At 46.3% G+C, this 26,969-nt stretch overlaps 1 protein-coding gene across 9 annotated transcripts in view; it reads left to right on the forward strand.

Annotated features, from left to right (window-relative positions):
- Positions 1-26,969, forward strand: part of CSGALNACT1 (chondroitin sulfate N-acetylgalactosaminyltransferase 1) — a 75,924-nt gene that overhangs the window by 32,990 nt on the left and 15,965 nt on the right. For 4 of the 9 annotated variants that reach the window (XM_006125363.4, XM_025185792.2, XM_006125366.4 and 1 more), the window contains 3 exons: positions 8,028-8,104; positions 10,390-11,297; positions 26,399-26,615. In XM_006125363.4, the coding sequence (XP_006125425.1) occupies positions 10,664-11,297; positions 26,399-26,615 (851 nt within the window). In that variant the 5' untranslated portion in view covers positions 8,028-8,104; positions 10,390-10,663. Of the gene's footprint in view, positions 1-3,122; positions 3,203-4,838; positions 4,991-8,027; positions 8,105-10,389; positions 11,298-26,398; positions 26,616-26,969 lie in introns of those variants that run through there. The other 5 variants (XM_075929293.1, XM_075929296.1, XM_006125371.4 and 2 more) reach the window with 3 other exon arrangements.

Genomic DNA, 26,969 nt, shown 5'->3' on the forward strand with positions numbered 1-26,969 from the left:
CAGGGCCTAAGCCCTGGCATGAAATATATACTCGGGTCTATATTTCATCCATGTTCTGGCACAGACACGTGTATATTTTAGCTTCTGGTACCTTGTGATGTAAAGTTGGCAGAATCTCTAGAAACCTCTGGCATAAAATGCACTGACTCAGTGTATGCAATGTTTAAAACAATTATAATGTATTAGTAGTTACAAAACCACACGCTGCGAAGACAAAACTTGGCTATAACCCATGAATAACAAACCTGCATCCCCAGATGGACTTTAGGTCCTTCATTTTCTACAGATCCTACCTCTACCAGGCTGAGTTATTTCTGGTAAGATTAGTCATTCTATCCTGAATGCTGGGTTAGCATCATGCCTGGATCTTAAAGGGGCCATAAATTGAGTTCATCCAGTCTTTGCCTGTGCAAAATCACACTATGGAGATAAATAGAGCAGAATAAAGCCAAAGGACATTTGTAACTGTTAGCTTGGCGAGGGGTGGGGGGAAACCATGCAGTGATTGTGCCTCTCTCAAGGCAAAGAGCAACACCCCATCAGAGACCAAACTAAAAACATACAAAACAAAAACCTCTGACCCGAAATGATTCCGTGCTTTAATCAGTAGAGGTGAAAGAATTTTGTCTTGTTTTTAAGGTGCCCTGTTGCAGTCCCCATGCACAATGATCATCCAAGTTACGTTAGAAATCCAAATTTGGCTTGACTTCAACCCTTTTGTAGATGGCTGGCCCCTGACTTGTATCCCAAAAGGAGTTAGATAACAATGTATTCTCATTTAACAGAGCAAGAATTATGACGGCCCATCTGTAAGCCTGAGAGTTCTCAAGGAGCTCATTGATATGGCTGGTGTTGTTACAGGAATATTTCTGTGCACTCTTCCTTTTACGTGGTGCAAATTACATTGGTCTGGGGGTACAGCTCTTCTCCTTGGTGCACACATGAGTTGAGGTGGCACACATGCAGTGACTTCCTCGGGTGAAATCTGATGAAGGGGTTGGCTCTGCAGCTTTCCAACAAGACTGATGTTAATCAGCCATATCAAACTTCAATAGATCAGCCAAATCGTTTGTTAAACTTCTGGCAATCACCAAAGTTATTAATTTACTCTGGGAACAACTCCAGCCAAATGATTGAGCTTAATTCCAGGTTAGCCCAACTTCAATTGCAAAAAGTTAAGATGATAAATAATGATTCCTTAATCATTGGCCACAGTTTGGGAACAATCTAATTCTTAGTGTCTCTGATGAGAGGTTGTTAATCAGAAATAAGCGTTTTATAGAGAGGCACCATCCTCGTTCCGTTCCCATATTTGTTAAAGACTACAGTATGAGGCGGCATTGAGGCAACCAGATGCGCTTTATAGATGTTGGATACATGTGTTTGTTGGCATTGGGGAGAAGATATGCTCTCACGCACTGCCTTATGGGACCGGAATGAAGAAAGTGGCTGAAACTTCCTGGGGAAAAAAAAACATTGGCAAGTTGGATGTAATGTCATAACACGTGTTGGCTTTGAGTATTGAACCTGAGACCTTTGGATCTTAAGGCATGTGTTAGTCTGTTACAGTATTGGTTATCAACCTCTGCCTGTGGCTTAGCCTGCATCTGAAGGCAACAGAGCAGTACATGGAGTGGGCTGCGTTGGGCTTGTCTGGTTTTCAGGTGTCAGTAGCTTACTAGATGGGAGAAAGCTGGCTGAGGCTTAGCTTTCTCATTGTGAGCAGTATTTCTACTAGCCTTCTCCTCTGTGATACAACCACGGCTTGGAAATGGTGCAAGTTCCAGGGCTTTCTCAAGAAACACCCTCGGGAATTATGGGAGTTTCCTAGGGGGTTGTGGGAATTTGACCCCTTTCTCTCTCAATTCTTTTAAAAGAAAATGTGATTTTCAATATGCCTGTTGAAAATCTTCCAAAATGCCACAGGCCCAAGAGCAGTGCTGAGACTTTCAGGGAACGTAACCAGTGGACACTGAAGCTTGGTGAGTTTTGCCTAGCGGGATACAGGGTGAAAATTCAGGTGCTCTGACCACAGTTCAATATGACAAGTGTGGATATGCCCAATTATCTGTGGTTTGAGCTGTAAAAAAGAGCCAAAACCTTTACAAATGGCAGTGTTCTGGGATGGAAGGCATAATTTAGAGGGTGTCATTAAGATAAAAATCCCGTTTTGTAAAGTAACAGGCATGTTTAATTTTTTGGTGTGGAAGAACTACACATAGCATGTGAATGGAAAAACCTTCCATTTTTGCAGGGGTTTGCTTGCGGTTTGAATCGGCTTCCCTTAAGCATTTGTTTTTCTTAGCTTTAATTTTGAATGGCTTGAATTTCAGACTTGCTTTCCTTACAACCTTATAATAACATTATTATTTTATCCAGACAGAATAATGCCACAAAAAAAATCTGTCTAGGTGGTAAGATCATTGGCACAGGAACTCTTTAGCTGTATAGTGCCTGGCATGAGAAGGGCCTGACCTTTCATTGAGGTTCTATAATAGAAAGAATAACAATACTTTTTTTCAGATATTTTTTTGTATTTTTTTGTTTTTCTTATGGAAAAATGTTTTTTGATATTAAAACAGCTGGTTTATGGTGGCACAATTTCCAATTGCCCCTTTGCTGTCTGTGTGAGAGAATTTCTTCAAGAAACATTTAGGCTGAATCTAATGAATAGGGTACGCCCATGGCCTCAGAATTATCCTCATCTCAAACTCTCTAGCAGACAATGCAGTCGAGATAAAGTTACAGTCCCATCTCACTAATGGGAAACCAATTAAATTAGTAGCACCAGGATATAAAGCGTATTGACGGAAGGAAAAGCAGTGTGTTCTATAGTGACTTTTTGTGCCTCTCAGAATTAGAAACCCAATGCAGTATGTTCAATTTAAAATCACTCTTTACTTCCATTTTCTAAAACCCTATGATAATACTTCCATGGCCAAGGGCACACTTTTGTGGGGATTTTTTGGATAATTTTAAGAACAGCATTTTAGCTTTATTTGGGAGGAAAAGACCTGACCTTAACTGTTAACTTATAGGCAGAAAACAAAGTAATTGTCTCTCTGTGGGAGGAGTCAATTACAGAGTATTTTAACACACACACACAAGCAATGACTTCTGTTTCTCCTTGGGGGTATGAAGGGCAGTGCGTAGTTTGCTTTTGGTGAAGAATTCTGACTCCAAACATTAAGACGACTATACAGTAAGGGTTTTTTTCCTTTTTTTTTCTTTCTTCTCCAAGGGCATGGTATGTGCTATTTTATACTTCGATTTGGGACAGTTAAATTTCATGACTAGCCTTTATTTGTATTTCAATGCTCTGTTGATTCCAAACCAAGTTGTGGTAAAGTTTGGAGTGTCCAGGTGATCAGGGCTGCATGTCACTAAAAGATCAGTATTCTTGTGCATGGTTTAGTTTAGTAACTTTGTACTTCTTATCTAACATGTCCTACTGCTTGGTGAATAGAGCAATTATTGCTACAGGGACAAACATCTCAGAAAATGAAATATGGGATGGAAAAAAAAATTTTTTTAATTAAGAATTGCCTGAAGTCAGCCAAAAAAATAGAGATGCTGGAACAACCCTTTTAAAATGTGTGGAGGCACTTTCATTTTACACTGTGATAGCAAGTGTTCTGTGTTGCATGTTCATGTTACACAAACTAACAATATTACTTGTATAGTTTCATAAATGCAGATGGAGCTTTTATAGATCATGCACTAGGAGAAAGGGCTGGATCCTCAGCTGATTTAAAGTAGTGTGCTGATGTCAGTGAAACCATGCTGATTTACGCTAGCTAAGGAGCTATCCCTGTGCCAAAGTGCTTGCACGGTAACTCGAACAAATAGGATTCATGGGGAAACAGTTCAAGAAGGAGAAGCTGCATAGATATTATAAATAAAGGGATTCATATCCCAGGAGTCATTCTCTAAGGAGGGGTCTGAAGGAAGAGCATAGAGGTACGCTACATTTATCAAAGGGAGATGCCTTCTTTCCCCTGCCTTCCATTTAAATTCCTACCCCTCACCTCTGGATAGATAATTTAGACCAGGCAGACAAGAAAGACAGGACTCCCTTGGCAGAGACCTGGGGGGAAATCCAGCCGGTTAGGAGAAGTCTGTGAAGATTTTCAGGTTTTCTCACCCAGTGAAAGTATGTTCACGTTATTAGCTCTCAGAGGGTCAGATGCTGGACCTCTTACTCATAGTGGGTGGCACCTCACTCCGTAAGTAACCCCACTGGCGCCATTTTTCATATGGGCACTGTGCACTGAACTGTTACACTTTGTTAGAATATTTTACCAGTTCAAGCAAAATGCCAGTTGCTCCAGGCCAGGTACAGTGCAGGTATGGCTGAGTGACATGAACTGGGGGCATTAACCCTTCCTTTCTGATCTTTGTATTCAGATACTGCCATATGCTGTTCATCATCAGTAGAGGTCTTTCAGATTTCTCTGTGGCCTCTCCATGCACCCAGATTAATCACAGCGTCTGTCATTCTCAGCCCTTGTACCAGGGTTTGAGATGCTTTAGGGGGGATAAGCGAGAGACTAGCAGCAGTCACTTGGAGCAGTGGTGGAGCAGCCAGGGCCTAGGAGCTGTGGCATGTGAGGCAGTCACTGGAAGATTACACTGCTGAACCTGCTAAAATATTTATTGTCTGTGTCCCAGGGGCTGGGAGCCTGCCCTGCCCTGCAGATAGCATTCAGTATGTCATTGGATCTTCAGTGGAACAGCTACAGTTTCACTGGCAGCATTTTCCTCTGGGCTGACGTGACAGCTTAACAGTGATAACACTAGATCTTGTGATAAATTAGTATCATTTATTTATATTGCAGTAGTGCCCAGAGTGTGCAGTCGGGGGCCCCTTGGTACCAGGGGCTGTGCACCATAATGAGAGGGAGGTCTCTTCCCCGAAGAGCTCACAGTTTAACCTGAGAGGATCCTGTTCACTGAAGGGCATGTGTGTCCTGAACTTGTGGTATTAAAGGTATATCTGACTCTCCTGGGAAAGGAGTTTGGGCTGTAATGGAGAGTGGGGGGAAGAGAGACAGTGGCCAGTCTCAGTATATCTGCTGAGAAAACCATGTAGAACCCTGCAGCCCCCAGCGTGTTTTCACGTCGGTGTGGTCCTCTGGCCCTCCTTGGAGCTGCCGTGGTCTCTGTTCCGTGCTCCTGAGACCTAGCTGTCCCCTCTAGCAGTAAGTCCCGTTCAGAATGGGAATCCTGCTTTCTGTGGAGGGAAGGAAGTCAAGCTGTCCTCCCGTTTCCATTCTAGGACACCCCTCTGGGCCCATACAGCCATGCAGAAGGTTCCTCCACTGTCTGGGGACAGCAAGCCTGGGGCTGCCCACTCTGGCCCATAGCAGAGCTTTTGCCATGAGGCTCTATGTCATTTGAATGGCTTCTGAAGTGCCAAATGCTGGAAGAGAGCAGTGTGGGGCTCTTTCTTACCCAGAATTCCATGCAAACAATGTGGCTCAGATTCCACCACTGAGCCACTAACAGACCCCTTGATTATAGTGAGGCTATTCACACTATAAGGCCCTACTCACATGGGAGAGGGTGACCACATCTGGCCCTATGCTCAGAGCAGTGCTGTCCACTGCTTTGTGTGTGGCATGCTAAGTGTGTGAAAAACACCCAGTAAACTGTGCTTAAGCAACCTCTTCCAGAGCTAGGCTAACTGCACAGAGTGACAAGGAACATGGTCCTGCACAAATTGGGTTAAATTAAATTAAAGCAGCAAAACTTTCATTGACTAACACGATCAGTGGGGTTTCGTTAGAGCTTCTTGCTTGACTAATACTACTGTCACGCTGCCTAGAAGGGCTCATCACTGGGAGTGCCTACTTCAGGGCAGACCCCTCAAACTAATTGTATACTCTATAATTAGATATCATCGAGCCAGTAACAAAAGGGAATACCTGGATGACTGTCACAGTCTCACCACAGAATCTCACTGTCCCCTTAGATTCTCAGGGCTATCTTTCCCTCCAGACAAACTGCACTGTGTGAAAAATGGCTACTTACACCAAAAACTCACACTGTATTTGATTGCTCCCAGTCTCAAGAAACCAGCCACTTACCCCAGATCAGTCTGTACCCTAAATCTTAAATAAAAAAATGCTGGTAGCCAAATCTATAGTAATCTAACTAAAGGCTACATATTGGCTATAATAAGAAATTGAGAATTACTGAGAGGTTAAAGCCGGTAAAATATATGTACACAATCCATAATTCCAAATGGTAGCAGAGATGTAGCAAGCTGCCATTTTCCCCACAAGTCTCTCAGGTGAACCCAGTATATCTCTGGGGATCTCTGTCGTCTTCTGTTAGAATCCAGACAATCCAGAGAGGGAACATCTTTCTTTGAATCTACACTTTTATTTGCTTCTTACACAAAACAAACTTATAGGGTCTGTGGGCTCTTCCTTTGATGATGGAGAGTGAGGAATGTATTTAGAGTCCATGACCTTTAATCCTCTCTTGCTTTGAAATTAGCAGTTTTCTGTTAAAATTCCCTATTTGCATTCCGCAAGGCTCCTTTCTCTTTTGGTGAGTTTAGTTACAGACACACACGTATAGGGTAAATGGTTTCTGTTACATTATAACAGGATACAGATAAATGAAAATAATGCCAGTAACATCCCATTACTTTTCTTGAAGTTTAAACACCAAATACACTCTTAAACATTTAATAATCACTTTGATCTATACTAACACACAAGTAAATTGGTCTGGTGCTTTGGCAGGAGCTGGTACCTGGTCTGCCAGAATCACAAGTATTTAATGCAGTTAGATACTGAGCATCACAAAACACACAGGCAAATTTGTATAGCGCCAGTGAAATCAGTGGAGTGCCTCTTATGTATACCTAAGGATCTGGCCCTGCATGTCTAAGGGGGTGGCTACACTGCAGTCAGAGGTATGATGGCAGGGATGGCGAAGAGAGGCTACTGACTGGATTCTGTGTGTGTGTTCGCTGCATACATTGAAGATTGCTGCTCCCATTACTGAGAGAGTCACAGTTACATAAGAACATAAGTACGTCTGTACTGGGTCAGACCAAAGGTCCATCTAGCCCAGTAGCCTGTCTGCCGACAGTGGCCAGCACCAGGTGCCCCAGAGAGGGTGGACCGAAGACAGTAATCAAGTGATTTGTCTCCTGCAATCCCTCTCCAGCCTCTGACAAACAGAGGTCAGGGACACCATTTCTATCCTCTGTCTAATAGCCTTTTATGGACCTAACTTCCATGAAATGATCTAGCTTCTCTTTAAACTCTGTTATAGTCCTAGCCTTCACAGCCTCCTCTGGCAAGGAGTTCCACAGGTTGACTACACGCTGTGTGAAGAAGAACTTTCTTTTATTAGTTCCCCAATAGATTCCCGGGTGCCCTGGTACCTGCACTCAGTCATCTGATTGTGTCCCTGGCTAAAGACTTTGCATATTCTGTAATCTGCTGTCAGGCTTGTGTTCCTAGAGATCCCCCCTCCTCCTGTTCTAAACTTGAGGGCTCCTGCCATTGGATTGCCAGTTCAGCAAATAAAGCAGTCCAGACCCACATAGTGTCCTTGGAGACCATTTAAAGATGGGTGTCTGACAAGATTCAAAAGTCCAAAAAAGGAGGATGGGGGAAGAGGGGAACCCCCAGACAAGGAGCCTGCTGTGGATACATATTGGAGGGTCAACGCTAGAAGAGCTCTTTAACCAAAGCCCTAGGCTGATGCCTCTTTGAGAACTAAAACAGTGTGTTTATCTAAGCCATGGAAATGTAATTTCAGTTTATGCTCTGTTAGCACAACTAATCCTTTCACTGAAGTTCAGTGCAGGCCAGTGTAGTCAATGGGCTGATTGTGCAAAGTGAAGCATACACACACAGCAGTGTTTTATGTACTACATCCTACCACTTCCTGCCCTCGCCTCACTGCCCAATCCCTTCTTGCAGTGCTTTGGCCACATACGTTCGAGAGTTAAAAATGCCCAAGTTAATTTCTGTGCCTTGAATAGCTCCCTTGCATTTCAGGAGACTGGCTTTCACGGCACATCTGTAAGAAGCAGCTGCCTTACCACCTTCCACAGAACAAAAGGCAAATTGAAGAGGTAGGCAGTTGACAAATGTGAAAGGAATGAAGAGGTGTTACCATGTTGACAGCACCTTGTACAGTATGTGCATTATCAGTGTGGGTGATTGGAAGTCAATTAAAGAAGAGATGATTGTGACCAAGTAAGGATTAGCTGGAGCTGGGTGAGCTCTTGAGAAAAGAGCATTGAGAAAATGCAAGGACAGTTTGATCCCCAAGCTCCCCTCTGCACTTTCTTCCTGCTGCTGTGAATGTTTTTGTCTATTGCAACAATTCTCCACTGAAATCACTGGCATTTTGTGGGAAATCTTATAAATATTTTATCAGCAGTTCAGTGTCACTGAAAAAAATAGAGCTGTGTTTTTATAGTCTTCCCCGCAAACAAGCCCACATCCCTAAGTGACACCCTGCTGCTGTTAAATACTGATAAAAATTAAAGGGCCAGTTTCATCCGAGGCATCAGGCACAGCAGAGAGATGGAAAACCAAGGTTCAGACTATGGGTAGCTTTTGTGTATTTGCTTTGTGGCTGTGCTTGCAAGACAATTTCACAACTTCCTTTCCCATCTGCCTTCTAGTCAGGAATGAGAAGGTGGGAGATGGCTCAAGCAAACAATTCATAAAGGCAGCCTGCTGAAAGTCACCTTGAGCCCATAGCATTTTCCTCCAGTATTTAAGAGAAGGTGTGTAGCTTGCTGTCAGTCTGACTTGGGGGAACATTTGGGGCCAGGTTTTCCTCCTTCCTCTGTAACACGGGGCATGGATCATCTGCTGGCATCTTCTGGGCATCTCTTATCCAAGCCATTCCCTGCTGTTTCAGGGACCCTGGGCCTTGGTGGCACCTTGATCCCTCCTGTTCTCTGTTTGTGGGACTGAAATATTTTAGTCTAACTAAAGTCCTTGGGTTTAATGTAGGGCTCGGAGGATGGAAGATAATGGCTTGTAGACTGTGATATACAGGTTAGACTAGGTGATCTAATGGTCCCTTTAGTCTTACTCATTACTTTTTACTCATTGTCCCTTAAAGACACCTTCTGCTTCCTTAGCCCCTTCTCCATTGTATGTAGTGGCCTGATCCAAAACGTGTTGGAATCCACAGAAAGAACCCCGTTGTTTGCAGTTGGCTTTGGGTCAAGACCCGGAAATGCCCCAGTAGTCGTATGAGTTTCAGGAGTCAAATATGTTTATCTAGGGGCCTGTCATTGTGCAGATATTTGTGGCTAGACTGATGCAACTGCAAGTATCCAAAGACCATACCACAAGGCAGGCATGCAAGGGGGCAGGATTAAGGATAACTTTGATTTCATGACTTCTGAGAGCTTAACCAGGCAAATGTAGAGTGGCATTTTCAGTAGCTCTCCACTCAGCTCCCAGGGATGTCAATGTCAAAATACTTCAGTAGCAGCAGAGTTAGGCCTACACGGAGTGAGTTTGAAAGTCCCATCCATAATCTTCTCTTAAAAAACCTTTTATGTGGCATTTCCGGGGGTTAATTTTAAAGAACAAAATAACAAACGATGCCTCCATTATCTTCCTGGACAGTTTCCTCTGGACACTACAGAAGGTCAAAAGTGAATCTAGGGCTGCAAGCCATGCCACTGAAAATGCTGTGTACCCTGCACATCAAATCTGGCCATACGTCCCTGTGGGTTCTGTTAGGTGCCGAGCCCCTTTGGAAAATCTTAATTAGGAACCTGTGTGGGAGCTGAGCTAAGCTTGCTTGGAAATCTGCTGCCGTTTGTGGGTGCCGGAGACTTGAAAATGTGAATGTGTGCTCTTTTGAAAAACTGGCTAGGAGTTGGCAGCTGCAGGCTTCCTGAAGCATTTGCAAGATTTAATGGACTGTTAGGATCAACCTTGTCCAGAGTCAGTGGCTTGTCTCCACAGCATGACGAGGTGCACTACTAAAGAGCACCAGGGTGTTGCCTGCTAACCGGCCCTTGTGGACCCTGCTCATATGCGTGAAGAGCTTCCTAATGTGCTCTAACTTGGACTACTCGGTATGTTTGAAGTTTCATAGAGTTTAAAGCCAAAAGTGAGACCTGCTCAGACAATCCATGTTCCATGCTGCAGAGGAAGAAGGGGAAATCGTGATTTGCAGGGCCAGCGCCTTAGCACCCTCGCAGAGTTAGCATTGTCCACAGCTGAAGAGTACATCGCAGTATCCTGCACTGCTTAGACATTCTACTAGGCACAGTAGGAAATGCCACTGCTCCTGCGCACACTCACAATCCTTGTCCCTTCTCCTGACTGCCCAGACTGTAGCGTAGGGATCTGTAACTAGTCTTTGTCGCTTGCCTTTCAGGTCACCCTTTGCCAACCTCAGCAAGCTGGTAGGATGACAGTGGAAGTGACTGTGGGGAATGGCAGGTGTCACTCGGCTCACAGCTTCTCCTTTGCAGAGGGGCTCTTCGCACTGCCAAGTACACACGGGGCTGCACCTGGTACCCGAGTGGAGCATGCGCTTTAGAAGGAAGCTGCCATCCCCACTTGTGCACATACATGCATCTGTTTAGCGGCGCTATTTGGACACGCCCGGCAATGTAGATACTGATGTGCCCACGCCTGCTCCCTGAAAGATGATGGTTCGGCGAGGGCTGAGTGCCTGGCTCCCTCGGCTGGTCATTCTGCTTTTGGTGCTTTGCTCTGCCGTGTCCGTTCTCTACATGCTGGCCTGTACGCCGAAGGGCACCGATGAGCAGCTTGCGTTCCCCTGGGCCAACAGCCCCACCGGAAAAGAGGGGTATCAGGCCATTCTGCAGGAGCGGGAGGAGCAGCACCGCAATTACATCAACAGCCTCAAAAAGCAAATTGCGCAGCTGAAGGATGAGCTGCAGGAACGGAGCGAGCAGTTGAAGAGCCTGCAGGACCACTACACGGACTCGCTGGGCCCAGGGCTGGAGCACAGCAACCCAGAGAAAACCCCCGCCGACCTGCTGCAGTTCTTGCGCTCCCAAATCGACAGAGCTGAGGTGCACGCCGGCGCCAAGCTGCCCACGGAGTATGCGGCTGTGCCCTTTGAGAGCTTCACCCTGCAGAAGGTGTATCAGTTGGAGACGGGACTGACACGCCACCCCGAGGAGAAACCTGTGAGGAAGGACAAGCGGGACGAGCTGGTGGAGGCGATTGAGCTGGCTCTGGAGACTTTAAACAGCCCGGACAGTGACAGCAACACAAACCATCCCATGTACGCAGCCTCAGACTTCATCGAAGGTTTGTGTTTGTGGGAACAGAGCTGCTTGTTAAGGAGGAGTTTGGGGTTACCATCTGGGTGTCCCTCTAGCCTCTGTCTAGCCACGGAACTCTCCCCATTCAGACAACCCCAGCCACAGTTGGCCAGGGCTATCCCCAGCCAAAGCACCTCACCCCGTCCTGAAGGGATGACCCCTTGAGAGTAGGGGTAATGTAAAAGGGCCTTTCTGCTTCATAAGCATTGCACATTTCCCCCGCCACAGATCTGCTGTCCGTGTGTACAGGCTGCAGTCACTCCTGCTAGCAGCCAGCGTGGTTAGGGAAGTGAGCTGCACTCGCTCCTGGCTTGTACATAATCAACGATAGAATTGATGGCTCAATTTCATGGTGTAACGCCAGGAGAACCACCAGGTCCTTATACTTCACAGGCCACTAAACCCCACCCGGCACCTGCACACACCAAACCCAGCAACTGAAGATCAGACCAAAGCATTACAGCCCGCAGCAGCCTAAACTGTTGTGTGCCACCGGCAGAGAGCGGGAGGACCAAGGTGCACCGTGCTTTAGCTTAGCCCTTAGGTTCCAGGTTGAGTTTGTAGGGCTGGCAGTTAGAAATAGCGTTTTACTCATCTCTTAGAGGGGGCGCCTATTGAGAGCTAATGCACTAGGGATGTAAAATCCTGTGTAGTTGGTCAACTGGTTAAACATGAAGTTACCACTTCATTGGGGGGCAGGCTGCTCTGGATGTCTGTAGCAATCCCTGTCTGCAGTCTGCCATGGACGGGGGCATCCAGAGCACCTGGGCCTGCCGTGGACAGGGACTTCTTCAGATGCCTGGAGCACACCTGTGCACGCCACACCCCGTGGGACTGGAGCAGCCCCGTGCCCATAGCGGGTGGGAAGCTGCTCTAGCCCCCACTGGTTAACCTTTCAAATCCCTATAATGCACATGGGTCTCCCTTCGAGCTAGGTCTCTAATGTCCCTGGGCTCCTTTGAAAAGCCTAGCTTTTATATACCATGCAAATGAAGACCCTCTGCTTTCCCCAACTGCCTCGCTAGCTGTCTTTGGTGCAGGGGCAGAGGAGAGGGCAGCAGCCATATAGACGAGTCTGGGGGGGGATGCCATGCATTCAGGGCATTGTGCATGGAGGAATGAAGAAGCAGCCAAGTCAGTGGTTGAATCCCTTGTTCATTTTCAGGTCACCCTATAACTCCATCAGTGAGAAGAGCAAAATGAGCAGTAAGGGGGAGAGCGGTGAATGTAAGGCCTGCCATGCGGGGTGAGACCAGTATCCTGTCTCCAACAGGACAGTTCCAGAGCTACAGAGGAGGTGTACAGAACAGGGTAGTTGGGGTGATTCACTTCCATCTTCCCCTCCTGGCTTCGGGAAGGCAGCGGTTAGGGTCATCCCAAGCATGGGCTTGTGTCTCTGACCATCTTGGCCAATCCTCCACAAATGTCCCTAGTTCTGTTTCTGAGCCCAGTTCTACTTGTGGACTTCACACCCTCCCCAGCAACAAGTTCAGTGTATGGGAAAGTACTTCCTCTCGTTGTGTTAAACCCACTGTCGTTCACTTTCGTTGGGTAAGCCTTGGCTTCTGCGTGGTAGGAAAGGGTAAATAACACTGCTTTGGTTTTTTGTTCCACACCATTCATGATATTATAAGAGTCCTAAAGTGAAATAAAAGATCAGTGGCTAATGTGCCCGGTCCATTCCCCAGCCATTAGAGGGTTGTTCCATCACTGGGGTCATTTAAAACTAGGATGTGGCTTAGACAGCCGTGACTTGGTCTCTAGGATCGATGCTGCTTACTTTCGCAGTGGGACCCAGCTAGCATGGCAAGGTCTGTTCAGTACTAGGACTGACTGGGCTCTGTAAATGTCCTTTGCTCTTATCGAGCGATCCAATCAGTTTTTGCAGTTGTAGCACCTGCACACAGCACACACAAACACACAGATGTCCCTGCAGGTACTTGGGTTCTCTGTCAGTCTCCTTTCCATCTGTGCTCTCCTGAACGTCTTCCATCATCTGGAGAAAGGCTGGTTGGAGAGGCCATGGGTTTTCTTTTTTGATTATATGTCTATCTGTATCTTAGGGAGGTATTTTAGGTCCCTCTAGAGACACAGCCCTGTGGGGGGAACTGCTTGTAGCAGCATTGACTCAGCCAAAGCACCACTCTGTTCTCCAGTGCAGATGGCATCTTGCCAGGTTTGAGAGAGATGCTGCAGGTTGCTGCCTTCTGCGCTGAAACAGAACAAGGCTTTTACTCCTATCCTCCTTTCCTTCAGGCAAATCCTGGTCTCTCTTCTACGCCTTCAAAAGGTTGGAGCCACCCCTGTATGGGCAGTGGAGTTACTCCAGCTTTACACGGATATAAATGACAGCAGACTCTTGTCTCCTAGGCTGTGTCCAGACTCCATGCCTCCGTCGACGGAGGCATGTAGATTAGCCAGCTCGGAAGAGGGAAATGAAGCCGCGATTAAAATAATCGCGGCTTCATTTAAATTTAAATGGCTGCCCCGATCTGCCGATCAGCTGTTTGTCGGCAGATCGGGAGAGTCTGGACGCGATGCCCCGACAAAGAAGCCTTTCTTCATCGACACAGGTAAACCTGGTTTCACGAGGCTTACCTGTGTCGATGAAGAAAGGCTTCTTTGTCGGGGCATCGCGTCCAGACTCTCCCGATCTGCCGACAAACAGCTGATCGGCAGATCGGGGCAGCCATTTAAATTTAAATGAAGCCGCGATTATTTTAATCGCGGCTTCATTTCCCTCTTCCGAGCTGGCTAATCTACATGCCTCCGTCGACGGAGGCATGGAGTCTGGACACAGCCCTAATGATGAACTTGTCTGGAGTGTGCCTGAATGCGCAAGAAAGGCATGTAGAGCAGCGCCCCCGCTGTCGTGCACAAACCCGATTGGGGGCCTGCCAGAGTAGCACAGCACATCTCAGAGCAGGAGTCTGGCAAGGGTCTAAACTGGTGCTGTGGGCTGGGTGGCAGGCCACTGAGTGTCACTGTGTGCTATAGTGGCAGTGAAGTATGGTAGAAAAAGGGAGAGCTGGCTGTGCTAAAAAGCAGCATCAATGCTGGTAATACAATAGCCCTGGATTCGCTTTATTCCTGCGCCTGCATTCCCCCTTTTCTGTTCGATGCCAGTAGCTGGAAAGGAAACTTAAGCTGCACAGCTAATCCAACTGAATTTAAGATAAAGGAGGAAATTTATCTCCTTGTTCTTCTGGTGTTTTGGCTGTAGCTTTTTAGCTGACATTTGGCAAGAGTGCTACATGCCTGCCTTTTCCAGAGGGGCCACTGCAGCCTGCAGGATGGGAATGCAGATTCAAGAGCACTTTGGTGTGGTCCCTGCCTCTAATGAACCCCTACAGTTTTTGGGCATTAAGGGGTGCTTGCTTCATCTGGTCTCAGTTAGCAAAGGCAGGCTAACACCTTCTCTGGGGCGATGAAGACAAAGCATCTCTGCTGTAGTCATCGGTCAGTTCTTATTTTCCTTCCCTCGCTCACCGATGGTGGTGGGATAAAGAGTGGAATGTGAGGCAAAGGCACCTGACAGTAGCAAGAGCTTGCTGAGGCCTCATTAGTGCCATTTTGGTCCAACCCGTTATAAGGGGCTGTGATGGCGCGTCAGGGACCCCCCCCAAGCCTGCACCCCCGTATGCAGCAAGATGTGACTCCACCAGCCAGTAGAATAGAGAAGGTTTATTGCTTCTCGGAGACACAGCACAGCCCGGGTTTGATGTGGACATCGGAGTAAGGGCAGGCAGCCTTAGACCCCTTGGGGTTGGGGTACACACGCCCTGAACCACCAGCATTCGGCTTAATCTATCCTCTTCATGTTTTCCAAGCCAGACTGCCCCTTCTCAACAACCACAGAACACACATCTCCCCCCCCCCCCCCCCCCGGTAGCCACACCCCTTCCTTTGTTTAAACCCCTTCTCATGGTTAGGTGAGAAACCTTGGCTGGTGATTGTCTGTGGCTGGTGCTCAGGGGCAACCCCCTGCTGGGCAGTGCTTACAGACAGAGGCCAGTAGGGGTCACCCACAGCAACCAGTGAATGCCCAGCAGAGTGGGCCCCGGGCCACTAGAGTAGACAGCCCCCCACTACGTCATAGGGGCATTGAGAGGTTGCACCAACGTCTGAGCCAGAATTTGCCACTGACACTCTCTGCACTTTTGGTGACATGTAAAGCACGGCCTTACAGGCCGCAGTGACAACAGGGAGTATCACCCTTGTCACTGCAGTTAGCGGTGTGTCACAGGGAAAGGCTCCGGCAGCGGAGATCCATGCCCTGCTGCCTTCTCGCTGCCAGAACCTTTCCCCACTGCCTGTGCCTTTCCCCACTACCACAGCCTTTCCCTGCTGACTCCTCCCAGCCAGAGCCTTTTCCTGCTGCCAGCGAGTCTCCTTGACCTGGGGAAAGGCTCCCACAGCTGGGAGTCTGTACACCTGAGCTGAGGGGATGAGATGCTGCAGCACTAGAAATAGCAGTGTGCGTGTGGAAGGCACTCTTTGGGCGGGCAGGGTGTTGTGTATATCCTGAGGCTCAGACATGGCAGGCCCTCTGCTCCGATCTTGTCACGCGAGCCATAACTCACTGTCAATGTGCAATCTATACCGTGCCTTGCTACAGAGCTTGGGTTGGAGGCAGCAGACCCCACTGGGGCTGCAGCCCATAGGAAATTTCAGTAATTGGCTAGCTTCACTGGCATGTTCTCCCTGCACAAAGCAGGTTTAAGTGGGCAGTTAAGCCAGGTTTCTAGAGCTGCGTTGTGTCTCTAAAGCAGTTCAAAGCAGCCGGAGCCTGCCAGTGATCTGGCCCGTTAGTGCATTGATAATAACATGTAACGCTTTTAGTCTGCAAGCTGCCTTAAAAACGCAGAGGAACGAACCATCTCAGCACCCTCTGTGGCAGGGTAGGAGGGGTTCTTTTCCCTGTCTGACAGCAGGCAATTGGAAGCAGATAGTTCATTATGCCCAAGGCAGCAGAGTGAATTGGTGTCTGTAGATCCAGGATAGATCTGAGGGGTTCCTTTGTGCTCTGGACTCTGGATTCCATGGGGAAATCTTGGCCCCTGCTGAAGTTGCTGAGAGTTTTGCTATTTGTTTCAACAGAGCCAGGAGTTCACCCCTTGACTTTCTCTAGGGATTATGTAGGTCGATTCAGCAAAGCACATGCTTAAATCTCACTGATTTAGCTGAATCCGGGCCTTAATGACACATCAGCTGATCTGAAGAAACTTTGATTCATTGACTTTTGGGAGCTCTTTTTACAGCTGGTTTCCATCACCTAGGTTGGCCACACAGGACCCAATCAATGATTTACAGCAGTGGCTGGCCTTGTGAGAGTTGCAAGGTGATGACTTCATCCGGATGTGTGTGTCTGTTCATTCCCTCTCCTCTCTCTCTCTCTCTCTCTCATTTCATGTGCTGTTACTGAAGGAGAGAGTTTGTCCAAGCAGCTCATTAAAATTAAAGCATTTGATGGAAATGTTTCTGCGGCATCATTTGGGTGTTTTAAAATAAATCCGTATCGCCTGCTCTTCAGCGCCTAGACAGAATCACGTGTGTTTAGAATCTGGTGTTTCTGAGTTAAACTCCTTCTCTGCAGCTTTGCTCTAGCCCAAGGACTTTCCAAATGTCCAGACAGTTGGCCTTCAGCAGCAATATTTGGCAGGGCTTGGGATTTTCCATTTTTCTTGTTCAAAAATGAGAGCCACACCTCTTCTTTTCTGCTAGTAATTTAGCCTTTGTAGTTGCTGTCTGCTATATTCATCTTTTCAGGCAGGAACACGTGCTGTCTGCTTGTTATAATTATCTTTTTTTTTTCTTTAGTGTTCATTTTCTGCAATGTTTTGGAGTGCTAAGAGGTGACAGCGCTAAGAGACAACACCATATGGATCCTAAACCTTTAATGTGTGTAGTATAAGCATGCAAAGGCATCTTTCTATGCGGATATAGTGAGTCCAGGCAACATGAGTTAATGTGAATCCTGCTCTCGGTACTGCAAGGAAAATTCAGGTCAGCTTGTGAATTTGCACCATGGGAAACTGAAAATATTTACAAATCCTTCATCTTCCTGGAGGAAGCCACTAAGAATCGCCATGACATCATCCTGAAATAGTGGGAGTGGTCTGGTCCAAAAGAAGAAGTACTGACTCAATGGATATGCGCTTTTATCAGAGGGCAGAGACCCACAAGAAGTCCAGAACACCGAATGAGCAAAGCATTGTCACTTTGGTCTCAATCAAAGAGGACATAAGTGATTGTCTAGCAGTTGGCATTTTAAACAAGAAAGTCCCTGGCAAGTCACATTTAACAGCTGAGCTAGAATAAAGGGAGGAGGCAGTGTGAACTAGCGAAAATGCATTGCAAACATTCTGTGACTCTTTCTAAAGGAAATCAAAAGGACCTCTCTCCTCTGATCCCACTTCAGAATACCAAAAGAAACTATACTATCTCCTTAAGGAACTCCCTGCCTCTACTCAGGACCAAATTCACACAGAAACACCTTTTGAACCCTGAACAGGATTGTTCCATTTGCTTCCCAAAATCCATAAACCTGGACACCCCGGACACCAGGAGTTTTTTCAAAGGTGCTTTCAGTCATTACAGCATACCTCCAGAAACAAGCCATTATCATATTTCCTTACCTCAATGATTGTCTCCTCAAAGCGCGCTCTGAAATTGAGGCTCAAAGCTCTCTTTCGATCACAAGACACATCTTCCAATGTCTTGGTCTACAAATAAATGAGAGCAAGTCAAATCTCATACCCACTCAGAGAATTCAATTTATAGGTGCTTACCTGGACTACACATGTGCTTTTATTTTTTTTCCTACAGACCATTTTCAGAAAATCATTGACTTGATCAAGCTGCTGCAGTCCTCTCCCAGAATAATGTCTCACAACTGTCTACAACTCCTGGGTCACATGGCAGCTTGCAACTGTAGTCAGAAATGTGAGTTTGCACATGAGGACTGTGTCTACATTGGCATCCCTTTCCGGAAAAGGGATGCTAATGAGACACTTCGGAATTGCAAATCCGCAGGGGATTTAAATATCCCCCGCGGAATTTGCATTTACATGGCTGCCGCTTTTTTCCGGCTCGGGGTTTTTGCCGGAGAAAAGCGCCAGTGTAGACGCGATTCTCCGGAAAATAAGCCCTTTTCCGGAAGATCCCTTATTCCTAATTGAAAGGAATGTCTCATTAGCATCCCTTTTCCAGAAAGGAATGCCAATGTAGACACAGCCGAGGTGTCTGCAAGGGTGGCCCAGGATGGTTTACAAACCCAACATCTACACAGTATCAAAGTCCCTCACCATCGCACCCTCAGTAAAGAAAACTCTTCTTTGGTGGGTAAAACAGGAAAATCTATGTTCTGACATTCCATTCCTTACCGCAGAACTGTCCATTTCAGTGATGAACAATGCATCCCTCACAGGCTGGAGCACACACTTGGAGCATCACATGGCCCAGAGATTGTGGTCCAACAAAGACAGAGGTCTCCACATAAATGTGCTAGAACTGTGGGCAGTGAGAGATGCTTGCGAGTGTTTCCTCTGTTTAATCAACAGTCATGTGAGACCATACATAGACCATGTCACTGCAATGTTTTATATAAATTGTCAGGGCGAGGCCCGATCACATGCCCTATGCACAGAAGCAATTGCACTTTGGAATTGGTGCCTGAAGTACAGTGTATCTGTCATGGCCATACACCTTCCGGGCAACCTCAATACCACGGCCAGCGCACTAAGCAAGGTACTACCTTCCAAACATGAGTGGCAAATCAACACACATATTCTTTCGTGGCTCTTCCATCAATGGGGTCACCCCACTAAAGACCTCTGCCACACAAAACAAGAAGTGGTCGCTGTTCTGTTCCAGAGCTGGAATGGTTCCCTCGGACACGCCTTCCTCATCAGCTGGTCACATCCTATATGCCTTTCCCCAATACCCCTCATAAACAGGGTAGTAGTCAAGATGCACTCCGACAAAGCACATTTAATTCTCATAGCACCTTTTTGGCCACGTCGACCTTGGTTCCCCTTTCTACTCAAAATGTCTTGAGTACCATCAATCCCTCTGCCCCACCATCACGATCGCCTCTATCAGCCAAGAAATCAAACCAGCCACCCCAATCTTCTGAACGTGCAGCTCCACAGTGGTTTTCCACACAAGAACTAGAGTGCTCCCGTCACGTTCTATGTGTCCTACTTCACAGTGCCCATAAAATATATCTCCAGAAATGGAGACGATATGTTGTCTATATGGTGTTCACAGTGACACGCTAACCTGTCTACTTCTTCATTACCTCTAATCGTGGACTGTTTGTTGCACCTTAAACAGACTGGTCTCACACCGAGCTCCATCAAGGTACACCTCGCTGCCAAAGCAACCTTTCAGCTCAAAATAGACAATACCTCAGTATTTGCACATCCTCTTACTAAGAGGTTCAGCAAAGGCCTCCAAGCACTTTACCTTGATGTGACCCCACCAGCAAACCCATGGGACCTCCACCTGGTTTTAAATACTCTTACCAAATCTCTGTTTGAGCCAATGGCAACATGCTCCCTTTTGCACCTTTCTGTGAAAACAGCTTTTCTTGTAGCTGTTACCTACATAAGAACGGCCAGACTGGATCAGACCAATGGTCCATCCAGCCCAGTATCCTGTCTGCCGACAGTGCCCAATACCACATGCCCCAGAGGAAGGGAACACAACAGGGAATCCTCATGTGATCCCTCCCCTGTCACCCACCTCCAGAGAAACAGAGGCTAGGGACACCATTCCTACCCATCCTGGCTAATAGCCATTGATGGACCTAACCTCTATGAATCTATGTAGCTCTTTTTTGAACCCTGTTAAAGTCCTGGTCTTCACCACATCCTTTAGCAAGGAGTTCCACAGGTTGACTGCGCTGCGTGAAGAAAAACTTCCTTTTGTTTGTTTTAAACCTGCTGCCTATTAATTGCATTTGGTGACCCCTAGTTCTTATATTATGGGAATAAGTAAATAACTTTTCCTTATTCATTTTTTTCCCACACCAGTCATGATTTTATAGACCTCCTATCAAATCCCTCCTTAGTCTTCTTTTTTCTAAGCTAAAAAGTCCAAGTCTTTTTAATCTTTCTTCATATGGGACCCATTCCAAACCCCTAATCATTTTGTTGCCCTATTCTGAACCTTTTCCAATGCCAATATCTGTACGCAGTATTCAAGATGTCGGTGTACCATGGTTTTATATTGAGGCATTAAGATATTCTCAGTCTTATTCTCTATCCCTTTTTTAATGATTCCAAACATTCTGTTTGCTTTTTTGACTGCCACTGCGCACGGAGTGGATGTTTTCAGAGAACTATCCACAATGAGACACAAGATCTCTCTCACAACATGGGAAGGAGAGATCACAGCACTAATGGCAGATCCCTTGTACACTACCTTTTTCAAAGACAAGGTCATCTTATAAACTCGTCCTATGTTTTTTGCCAAAGGTTCAATCTTCCTTCCATCTGAATCAGACCATACATCTGTCTACCTTCTTCCCCAAACCTCATGCTAATGCATTTGAAGCAATCATGCACGCTGGATTTACGCAGGGCACTTCCTTTTATTTACAATGTACAAAGCCATGGAAGTCATCCCCTAGGCTGTTTGTCTCCATCGCTAATCACAATAAGCCATCTCAGCCCCTTGACTTTCCCACTGGATTTCGGACTGTATAAGACTTTGTTACTCGTTATCAGGTGCTAACCCTCCTGACAACATAAGAGCACACTCAGCCAGTCATGTCTGCCTCAGTGGCATTTCTCCAAAAGGTCCCTTTAGCAGACATTTGCACAGCTGCTACCTGGTCATCACAACATACATTTGCAAAGCACTATGCGCCTCCCCAGGGACCTTTCTCTACCCTCAGATTCTCTAAGGCAGTCCTATCCACTGCATTCATGCCAGATCCAAAGTCCCCACCTCCTTAAACAGATGCAGCTTTGCAGTCACCTAATGTGGAGCACCCACGGGGACATCTTGCAAAGAATGCCAATTACTGCACAGGTGAGTAACTTCCTCGTATGGCTTTAAGGGCATGCAACCACAAAAGGAGTAAGCCTAGGTCTAGAGAAAGGTAAAGCCAGGCAGGTTTCCATCGATATCTGTAGGACTGAAGCTGATTTTTAAGTGCTTTGCTGAACTGGGAGAATAATTTTCTTGCACTTTGTTAGGGCTCCGTGATTGTATTGGGGTTAGCCTGGGAAGGCAGCACACTGACTGCATTGAATATTGGAACAAAACCAAGTTTATCTGAGCTGCAGTGCAGTGTGCAGGTCCTTTCTACTTCTACGCTGTGTGTGCACAGTTAGATCCCATAAATGCTGATATTTTTCTCCATTGTCCTAGCTTCTCACAACCCACTGTTCCTGCTTGGTTTTAGTCTTCCCATCTGTTTCCCATTAGATTCCAGTTTTTCTCCCTTCACTGTGCCTCTCCCTCCACCCCAAGCAACTGTTTGTCCAATCCAAATCAGGCTTTTAGGATTCCACCCTGAGCCTGGATGTTTAACCAAGTGGCACATCCTCTGTCTTGAAAAACCTGGGACTAATTTGCTTTGGCAGATAACTCCAAGCGTCTTGGCAAATCTCAAACACGCTGCTTTGGAAACCAGTGGACGTTCTGAAACCAGTTAACCTATTGACAGCAGCAAAAAATGGTTTCTCCTGTTCTGATACCATAGCTACTGCCTGTGTTTTACAAAACTTATTGCTTTCTTGAGGAAACTTAAAGCAATTTTTGTAGCAAGACTTGTGTGCAGGCACAGCTTGTTTACAACAAATTCAAACCCACCTGATGTACGCTTTTGAGTCACGTAACTTGCTAAAAGGGCTTTTGATGGTTTTAGACATGGCGATGGCAATGAGGGAAATCTTCTGGGAATTCAAGGATTCTTGGTACTGAAGCAAAAAGATGTTCTTGTGGTTACCTCACTAGATTGTGACTCAGGAGAGGTCGGTTCAGCTCCCAACCCTCCCACTGTGTGAACCTGGGCAATTTACTTGATAGCTGTGACACTGAGTCACAAAGAGATTAAGTGGGAATAATATTTCCTTTGTCTTTTACTCCTGGGGGATTCTGCAGCACTGCCCCCTTTGAAAAGGCTTCCCCATTACAGAATTCCTGTGCTTCCCGGCAGAAAAGGCGGGGGAGCTGCGTGGGGGGAGATAAGCATGTATGCAGTTTTGGGAGGGTTGCCCCCCAACAAAGGTGAGGCCCGGGGGGCTCATAGGGTTTTGTATTGCTGTCCCCCCTTTCTTAGAAGCACAGAGCTGCCCAGCTGAAGGAGGCTGCATCTTGGGCTCCTCTGACCCTGGGCCCTAGTGCCAGTTCTTCTCCCCTTCTGTGTGCTGTGAGCCTTCCTTTTTTCTATGGCACAGTGTGCCCATGGTGGGGTGCAGGAGACATCAAGGAAGGGAGTGCGGGGAAGGGATAGCATGGGAAGGGCATGGAGAAGGAAAGGGGATAGGGCAATTGTGCGAGGAGGTGGAAGCCCGGCATACAGCATCCCCTCAGCAGCAGCTGGGGCTCCCCCAAAAGTAGGCTCATCTAACCCTCACCTTGACAAACTCTAACCCGCTATGGCTAGACCCCTCCTTCTGGCCCCCAAAGTCCCTACCCCACTGAGCTTCCACCAGCTGCACCTGGAGCCCCTGCAGGTTCCCTTTGCCCCTTCATCCAGAACCCCCCCCCCCCCCCCATGAGTCCCTGTGCGTCCAGATCTCTCACTGATCCGCCCACACCCACACAGAAACCTCTCCCCACACACCTGGCTCCCCCCTCTCTAAGCCCCTTCACACTGGGATTCTGCTGTGCTGAGCCTGCCTACAGTGCACTTGGCACAAAGGGGCAGGGCCCGGCCCTTGCACTGTGGCAGAGTCAGGTGTAGCCTCGCTGCTGGGTCCCTGTACTGGGAAAGGGATGTGGGGGGGAGGGGAGCGTCAGAATGGTTTCCTCCCTCAATGCAGCCAGTGGCCTCTGTTCCCTACGGCCATGCTAGAGCCACAGTTATTCACTGACAACGTTCGCAGAATTTAAAAAATATTGTGCACAATTTGTAATGTTTTGGTGCAGGATTCCCTCAAGAATACTCTGTTTAGGCCCTAATCCGGCATGATGGGCTTAATGTAACGCACTGTGATCGGTGCCATTGACATCAACAGAACTACTCTTGTGTATCATTTTTGCTGTGGGTAGGGGCTATACTATAAATGCCTAAACATTTGGGGGCTGTGGTCTCCATTGAGGCCTATAGGCTCCATTGTAATACAAGTGATAAACAAGGGCAATGAGATGTGGAAATCGGCGTCTAGTTACCTGATAAAGTACCCTTCTTGCCATATTAGCGAACTTCTTACTCAGGGGAAGGAAATAGCCGGATAGTTCCTGTTTGCAGACTTTTGTACTCCAGCCAAAGACCTAATGGAAAATTTTAGATGGCTAAATTGTATTAAATGATCTAATGTAGGTCTTCTTTGATATTAGAAATATCTCTTTATTTTTCAAGTGTATGCAGTGCGTTTTCGGTATCTCGCCAGATGCACAAACAAAATTTAAAACCAAACTTTTTGATGTAATCTTTAATTTAAACAAAAACAGACACTCAAAACCGCCTCCATTCTGATTCCCAGTGAAAGCTTTCTCTCTCAAGCCACCCGTTCAGAAAAAGCCTAAATAAATAGATGCACCTTGCAGCATACTGAATTCATCATCAAACTTTCCACCAGGATAGAGGAGGAAGGAAATTCCAGAGCCACAGAACCTCCATTGATTCCACCTGTATCCCACCCCCAGCCATATATATATCCAAAAACTATAAACTCAAGCCATTCAGATTATCTCAATTGGTCAGCCAAAGCACTGAGAGAGAAGAGAGGCAGTTTTTTCCCCGGATATCCAGCATTCAAGCTTAACAAGATTTTATAGACCAAAAGCACACCTTGAAATGATTAACTTCATGAAGTGGCTGAGCCGTTAACAAAACGTGCTATTTCTCATTGAAATCAGCTACTGTCTTGGATGGGAAGAAATGCTGAAACTCTTTATTTCTCATAAGGATCTGGGGTGATCTAAGGCCAATAAGTTATTCTTTTTTATCCAGTAAACTAGTTTAAATGATTATAACGAGGGGCTAACCTAGCACAGCTCCTGCCACAGAATATCATGCCTCACACATCTGTTAGAATGCTCTGAAGGTGTCCATCAAATCAGAGTTAAAGGACAAGCAGTTACCATCATTTATTAGGGGTGGTTTGTCACAGTTTTTTTTTTTAAGTCTTTCACAAGAGGATATCAAGGAAACTAAACAGTCATGGAGGTGAGAGGCAAAACTACTGTTTGTTATGGATCAGATACTGGCGAGGAGACAGAAAACAGAGTGCTCAGAAACCTCTTTTTCTTGTAGACCTCCATTGAACTGCATTCTGCTGGCCCCTGGAGTCCCTGTGAGAGAGACAGAGAGATCCAGTTATACTCTTCTATGGGTTATAATTGTGGGATATGTGATGCAGCTTTCACACTGAGTTTAAGGAGTGGGTCTGAGTCAAGAGAATAATTAAAACGCCAGTGAACCTGGCCAGGAGGAAGTGATTTGTCCAAACACCCAGTGTGGGGTGAAGGTGTTCTCCTTAATGGATGAATTTTAAGGCTTGTGGACCACCGAAAGGCCGTTGAGTGGCGCATTGGCTTTCTGCTGGCCCCTTGGCACAGGCTGAATGTCACCCATTAAGTATATAACAATTCACTTTTCTGCGGGAACCTAACAAAGACATCCCTGAGCACTGGGAAATTGCCATATGATATACGGATGCTGTTAGACTGGTGCTTTGGCAACATATATATTGGCTTATTGAGACACATCAGGTGAGGAATAAGTTCAGCAGCACCACCATGTGGTTCAGCAAAAATTACACTTCAGCTTCATGAGTTTGATGCTGGATGCCCCAATGCGTGGTGGAACAACGGAAAATTCACCTCAGGAAGGCAGAAAGACAGAAAATGGTAAGCTGGGATTTTCCAAGAAGCCTAAGGTTGCATTTAAATGGGACTTACTCCAGCTCCCTTAGACTTTGAAAACCCCAGCCATAATCAGTCTTGATAATTCGTCCTATCCCAAGGAAAATTGGGCGTTTTAGGTTTATCCTAGACCTAAAGTGGCTCAAATAAATTTCTGATCTAGCCTCATAAAAAGAGTCCCTGAGACAAACCCTGTTACCTGCCACACCCAGGCGGATGTATTGGCCTCCATTGTTTAAGTTCATTACTTTCATACAAGCTTAGTCATACCAGAGATGTCTCAGATTCACAGCTGGTTCCCTGCCCTCCGATGCAGCCAGGCATAGGCACCATGGATGGTCACAGAAGACGAAGGGGGCAATCGCTCCTGCTGTGGGATCTTCATGATGACATACTTGCTTGCCAGAGTGAAATTGCTTCAGTGGGCATTCCAAGCAATCTCCTGCTGCTCATAAGCAAAGGGCAGGTTTCCACAACATCCTCGCAGACTTAATGGACGTTGCCACCCTGGAGGGATAAACTTTCTATGGTGCTAGAAAGCATCTCAAAAATAAGAGCTGAACATAGTCACTTCCTCGCTCCCTGGTTCTGCAGTTTGACAATGAAGAAGATGGTGTCTGTCAGGACCTTGGGCACTTCCTGTACAGGAGTTTTCATGTGTGTCTAGTGTAAACTCTCCAGAGGGGGAAAACCTGGTAGTGCTTTGTGCATTTGGAACATCCTGAAAAATAAGGAGCAAGCATCTAACAAGTTCTACTGTATGTGCAAATGGTGATTCTCAGAGACTTGTCATCTAGGTGGATTTTTATGAGACATAGGAAAGTCACCTTCCTAAAATGTGAGTGTGTCCCTTATTAGATTTTGAGTTCTGGTTCCAAACTATGGAAGAGCTAGAGTACTTGCTAATTTATTTTGTAGGAAAATGTCTCATTTCTTTGCTGCCAAGTCTAAATTACAAAAGCAACCTAATATTGCAACTTCTTCCTGGGGAATCCAGTGTCATGCTAATGCTTCCCTTCCTTCATATTCTCCTACCAGGTATCTACCGAACGGAAAAAGATAAAGGCACGCTGTATGAGCTGACTTTCAAAGGAGACAGACCCCACACATTCAGAAGAGTCGTTTTATTCCGACCATTTGGTCCCATCATGAAAGTGAAGAATGAGAACCTCAACATGGCCAACACGCTTATTAACATTGTAGTTCCATTAGCCAAGAGAGCCGGCAAGTTTCGACAATTTATGCAAAATTTCAGGTTTGTTTCTTTTTGTGGATCTATATCTACCTTAATATTTGTATACACTATGATGCAGTTTCTGCAAACACCAATGACTTTTTTTCCCAGTGAAAGAAAAAATGTGCAGAAAACCATCAATTTATCATTAAAAAAATCTATTTGCATTTGCTTGGATCAACAGGTATTTCACATGAACAGCAATTAGCTTTAGTAGTGGGGAACAAGGGAACGGGCTATGCTACAGTCATCGGTGTTTCTGAAGTTGACAAAGCATGTACCAAGTATTTTATTCTGCTGGAAACTTGCTATTTACATCTTTGAGAGAATAGGTGCCAGAACAACCTCAATGACTCTGTCCGTTTCACTCCCTAA

This window comes from Pelodiscus sinensis, chromosome 5 (assembly GCF_049634645.1).
Source record: "Pelodiscus sinensis isolate JC-2024 chromosome 5, ASM4963464v1, whole genome shotgun sequence".
In the NCBI taxonomy this organism is placed as follows: domain Eukaryota; kingdom Metazoa; phylum Chordata; order Testudines; family Trionychidae; genus Pelodiscus; species Pelodiscus sinensis.